Below are 6,000 nucleotides of genomic sequence, written 5' to 3'. Positions count from 1 at the left end.
CCAATCGGAAATCAATGTTGTAGGACACTCAGGAATAGCAAAAGAAACCTTCCAAAACCGCAAAAAGCTCACCCATAAACCCCATGATATTTTAAACGAAACAAACAAATGAAAAACAATTTCTTGACCATCCCGCAAAATGGACAAGATGGATATTTAATCCCTTACACCCCACGATTAATTAAATCCACTTTGACTGCTACATTCTTGTGCCCTACCTGCCAGACAAAAGATTCGACCCGAGGAAGAGCCACACCAGACCACACGTCTTAACCACAAAAAATTGTCCTTTGAATTGTCAAGAAGGATTCAAAGATAAGATTTGATTGAAAAACGACCATCTCTTTCTCCTGACCACACAAGGTTGTCATCAATCAAAGGCGAGGGATTAAAATTATACAATAATGAAATAAGTTCATTCCATTGCTGCATCTCCCAATCGGCAAGATTTATTCTCATTGGAATGTCCCAAAAACAGCCTGAGGAGTTTGATTTCCTGAAATCATCAATCTTCCTCTCCTTGTTAATTGAAAGAGTGAACTATCTTGGAAAACACACAATGGAACTCCATCAATCCAAACGTCATGCCAAAACAAAATTGAATCCCCATTGCCTACCTTCATTTTAAAATTACTCTGCAAACAAACTCCAAAATCATCATTCAAACAACAATTTTAACTACCCCTTCCATATCGAAGATGCTTTGTAAGATGCCGAATTTCCTAACCCCATTAAATTAGGATCAATTTTGTTGTTGCAGCAAATAACCCTTTTTGAACTAGAGTTTTTCTCATTAGCAAATTTCCACGTCCATTTTCCCAATAACACTCTGTTAATAAGCTCTAAATTTGGAACCCCAAGCCCTCCCAAAACCTTAGGCTTGCAAACGATAGACCAGTTAACCCAATGAATTCTGCTTTTAGCAACCGAATCCCCATAATAAATTTCGCCATAATTGAATTAAGCCTCTTCAACACACAACTTAGCATTCTGAAAATTGAAATGAAATATGTTGGCAAGGAGCAAAGAACAGATTTTATCAACACAACTCGACTAGCAATAAACAAAGAAGTTTCCTTCGACCCAGCCAATTTCTTGTAAAACTTTTGTATAACCGAGTCCTATAATGATGCTGAATTTTTCTTCGCTCTAAGAGGTAACCCCAAATAATCTGTTGGGAAGGAACCCACTGTGCACCCTATTATAGCAACCCACTCACTAAAGACCCCTTCATTCATGTTGATTCTGTATCACATGCTCTTGGATAAATTAATTTGCAAACCAGACATCATCTCAAAGATCAAAAGCACCCTACTCACATTCTTCAACTCTCCGATCAAAGCGTTGCTAAAGATTAATAGATCGTTTGCAAATTGGAGGTGAGAGAGCTCAAAGGAATTACCCATACTTCAATCTCAAATCCTCTAAACAAGCCTAAAGACACAACCTTCGACAACATCAAGCTCAATAATTCATCGACCAAATTAAAAAGAAGAGGAGAGAGAGAGCAGCCCTGTCGAAGACCCATCGCAATCCGAAACTCATCCGAAGGAGACCCATTCACTAAAACCGAAATTGAAGCCGTAGACAAGCACATTTTCATCCAAGATCTCCATCTCTTCCCAAACCACATACAATCCATGATTTTCAGCAATATATTCCAATCAATTAAGTCATACGCTTTCTTGAAATCAACTTTGAACGTTGTTCCTTCAAGACCTTTTCTTCTCTAACAATCAATCCCCTCATTCGCAATAAACAAACAATCCATAATATGCCTCCCTGAAATGAAGGCGAATTGGGAAGGGCCAACAACCCAATCCATACATTGCCGTAATCTCCTAGATAACAACTTCGACAAATCTTATAAAGCCCTCTGACAAGGCTGATCAGTCTAAAGTCCTCAATACTTTTCGAGCTTGTCTTTTTCGGAATAAGGGTAATGAAAGAATGGTTTACCCCTTTATCCTATCTTTTTCCCACTTAAAAGCCACTGAAAAACCTCAATATTTCCACTTTTAAATTTGACCAGAACTTTTTGTTCGAACTCGACTTGGGTTAAATTGATTCAAATTCGAGCTCGACTCGAGACCTTAACGAGTTGAGTCGAACAAAGTCCAACTCGACTTGATAAGTTTGCGATCATTTCATTATATTTTAGTAGTTATCCTAAAAAAGTATTCAATTAAAAAAAGAAAGTCTAGTTTATAACTACTAATTTGCTAATAAGAAAGATACTAAATTACTAATTAATAATTACTATTAATTTATTATCTTTCCAATAAACAAAAGATACTAAATTATTAATTTACTAGATTTTATATATAGTTAAAAAAATGTAAAAATTCTGGTGAACTTAACGAGTCGAGCAACAAGTTTTTTAACGAGCAAGAGTCGAGCAAAATTTTATCAAGCTAAATGAGAAACGGGTCAAGCAACAATTTTTTTTAATGAGCACAGGTGGAACACTACTCAACTTGTGATAGACTTGCTCGATAATCACCCTAGTTGCTATATTTATGAGTTATCGAGTGGTTCAAGCTTTGAGATTATGGTAATGGAGTTAATTAAACAGCCACTTTCTACTATTGCAGTATTCAGAAGTCTTTGGAGATCGTCCAGCTTAAAAGTGACATAGAGAATGCTTGTGCCGAAAGCAAACAAATCCAGCAGGTAATTTTCCTTTTATCTTATAACAAGAACACAACATGGTATCATTAAGGAATATTAACACTAATTTTATCTGTGGACACTGAATTCAAATGTGGAAAAGCTTTCTTTGGAGCTTCAACATGTGCAGGAGGAGCTTAGTATTGTCAAAAGAGAACGAGATGATCTATCAGCCAAAATCGAACAGTCGGTCCCCGAAACTCACCTCTCAGACGAGCTCCAGGTTTTCAACTGAAAAAAGATCAACCATAAGAAAATCATCACTAACATTTATTTTCTAGAGATTGAGAAGTTTATTTTATACTTCGCAGAATCTTAAAAATCAACTTGACGACGTGTTAACAGAAAGGAATAGACTAAAGACACAAATCGAAGAGCTGCAAAGCCGTCTGGTTGGAGTGGAAAACGATAGAAAAGACTCCAGCGATGCGGTTGGTTGCTAAAAAAGGTCATTTTTTAGTTGGCATCTAGCTAGGTTGAGCATTATCTAATATCATGTGAAATTCTTTTGGCAGTTAATGGAGGCTAAAGTTCAGGTTGAGGAACTGAGTAGCAGATTATCCTTTCTGGAAGTCAAAATGCACAATGTAAGTAACTAGCCAAATTGCACACTGAATTTGTTTTGAAATGTGTGTTTACTAGGGCATAATGCCAAAATTAGCCTCAACATTTTTCCAACTGGTCATTTTGGCCCCTAATTTTTTTCCAGAGCATTTTAACTCTCAAAGTTTTAATTTTTGGTCAAAATGACCCTTGCTGGATGAAAATCATTAATTGACTGACAGTCAATGCATGTTGTGGACGTGACATTTCCAAATGTGCTAAACTGTTGTGTAACATGCCACGTTACTCAAGATGATGATGTGGTATGAGCCATGTCACCCAAAGTGATTATGTGACATGTTAGCAATTTAACACGTGTGAAAATATCACGTCAGCAATATACACTGACCGTTAATCAGTTGATGATTTTCATCGAACAAGGATTATTTTGACCAAAAATTAAAATGTGGAGGCTAATTTAGGCATTATGCCTACTAGTTCCAGAAGAATCCACGTGCCGATTTTAATAGATCAGTATGGAGAAACAGTAAAAATGAATCTGGGATGGGAGCTTTCCGCTAAGAAAATGATTTTCTCAAATTTTTTGAGGATTCAATTTTACAATTCATGAAGTTTAGACATGTTTCCATTACAATTCTGCATTTTAACCATCCCCATTCCTCAAATATGCTTCTGATATCTGAATGTTAGCTAGCTAAAGTATGTTGGAACATTGATTTCATATTTACATTGAAATGATGATTCTAAACACCAACTATCATCACATTTCATTCATCCACTGCTCTTCTCATCCTTTCAATCAAGTAAACTGAATCGAGTATTGTTTAAAATTGCTTTCATGCTTCTATTGAACTGGCATTTACGCATATGCATTCTGCGTTTATGATAGGATCATGTCAACAATGGCAAAGACATAGCAAAACTCAGAATGAGGCTCCGAGGAACGCAAGCACAGTTAGATGGCTTCCGATATCGATACAGAAAGGCCATCAATGAGTCGGACATCATGAATCGGAACTTCGAGGAAGCTTCGGCGAACTTGAAGGAACGATTATCATCAAAGGCAATCGAGGTGCTCAATCTGAAGAAGCAGCTTGCGGCTGTAGGGGCTAGACAATGATCCAATCATCACTTCCGTATGATTATTACTATCTGTAATTATTAAATGTAAAATACTATTGCATTATTATGAATACGAGTAATTTATGAGAACTGAATCAAAATCAAAGTTATTTGCAAACTATGATTATTTCATTAACTTCGTATGTGTTTCTATTTTGATCACTCAACTAATTATTAAGAATTTGTGTTAAAAATGAATTTCAAAAGTTGAGTGATAAAATTGGAAAATTATAAAGCTAGGTAAACAAAATAGAAACACTATAAAAGTTGAGTGATTAAATGTGTAGTTTACTCTTAAAAACGAATTGGATGGTATATAGTACAATTTGAAGTGATAAAATAGATGAAAAATGTTTTGAGGTACCTGGTTATTATTTTTTTGAGTTAATTTGAGGTATGTAAAATTTAGTATTTATTTAAAGATTATTTTTAATTTTTTGATATTGAACGCTTACACCTTTAATATTTTATATATTTGAATTTGAATTTTCAAGAAATAATAATAATTACTCTACTATAGAGATCACTTAGTTTGTGCTTAAAATTTTAATTTTATTAATAAAAAAATAAAATTTTAATTATAGAACTGGATGCCACTTTTAAGGGGCACGAGTTCAATTCGTCCTGGCACGCTTTGCCTCCAATTGACCATTCTTCGTCAACGGTCCTTAAAATATCATCATTTCTACAATTTGGTCCTCTAAGTCTCTAAGCCCATTTCTAGGGGTGCTTAATGAGTTGAGCAGTTCGAACTCGACACGGTCAAAACTCGATAAAAGCTCGAATCGGGTTGACTCGACTTGAGATCTTAACGAGCTGAATTGAGTAAAGTCCAACTCGACTAGAAAAATTCACGAATAGCTCTTTAATTTTTTAATAATTTTTTATTAGTTATTTTAAAAATTTATTTCATTAAAAAATTACTAATTTACTAGTAGATAATAACAACATAATAAATGGTTAATCTATTAATTTATAGTATTAGTAGATTTTACATATAGTTAAAAAATAAGATAAAAATTACAGTGAACTTAACGAGGAACTAGTTGAGCAATGGGCTTAACGAGCACGAGTCGAGCAACAAGTTTTTTTTAACGAGTACGAGTCAAGCAGAATTTTAACGAACAACGAGTCGAGTCGAATAACAAAACTTTTTAACAGGCACGAGTCGAGCAATGTTCAACTCATGATCGACTTGCTTGATAAGTGCTCCTACCCATTCCATCATCATTCTATGAATGGCATCCGCCAGGCACGTGGCCTCATAGGTAATGCAAGAGCAAGTAAGCGAAAAGCCAACTTCAGCAACATGCATGGCATTCACCACATGAGCAACCCATAAGCAAACAAGTGGAAAAAAATCAATTGTAAAAAGGGTTAATATAAAACCCAAGTGAACGGTACCAAGAAAGGGAGGTCCCCACTTTTCGAAGGAAAAAACGTTGTAAGCATTGGCTTCCCCTCCTCGGTTTTACACAGATAATCAATACCAATAAAAAAAAAAAAAAGAAGCGTTGAAACCGAGCTTAGAATGGTTACCTTAGAAGGTTAGCCTCTATGGTAGTCTCTTCGACTATTTGTGTCGTTCGGGATCTCACTATCGGGAGGGAAAGAATCTACCTTTAGGTCGTCGGAAATCCATGA

At 35.5% G+C, this 6,000-nt stretch overlaps 1 protein-coding gene across 1 annotated transcript; it reads left to right on the top strand.

Annotated features, from left to right (window-relative positions):
* The first annotated feature begins 2,739 nt into the window (after nucleotides 1–2,739).
* On the top strand, nucleotides 2,740–4,354 carry LOC120191389 (kinesin-like protein KIN-7O). The gene is made up of 4 exons (XM_039194347.1): nucleotides 2,740–2,893; nucleotides 2,982–3,101; nucleotides 3,186–3,257; nucleotides 4,124–4,354. The coding sequence occupies exons 3-4, from the start codon at nucleotides 3,189–3,191 to the stop codon at nucleotides 4,352–4,354; spliced, it is 300 nt and encodes a 99-aa protein (XP_039050278.1). The 5' UTR covers nucleotides 2,740–2,893; nucleotides 2,982–3,101; nucleotides 3,186–3,188.
* Nucleotides 4,355–6,000: the final 1,646 nt, after the last annotated feature.

Source organism: Hibiscus syriacus, unplaced genomic scaffold (assembly GCF_006381635.1).
Source record: "Hibiscus syriacus cultivar Baekdansim isolate YM2019G1 unplaced genomic scaffold, ASM638163v2 tig00116968_pilon, whole genome shotgun sequence".
Lineage (NCBI taxonomy): Eukaryota > Viridiplantae > Streptophyta > Magnoliopsida > Malvales > Malvaceae > Hibiscus > Hibiscus syriacus.
The sequence above is the reverse complement of the archived record's forward strand: the minus strand, read 5'-3'. Positions and strand labels throughout refer to the sequence as shown.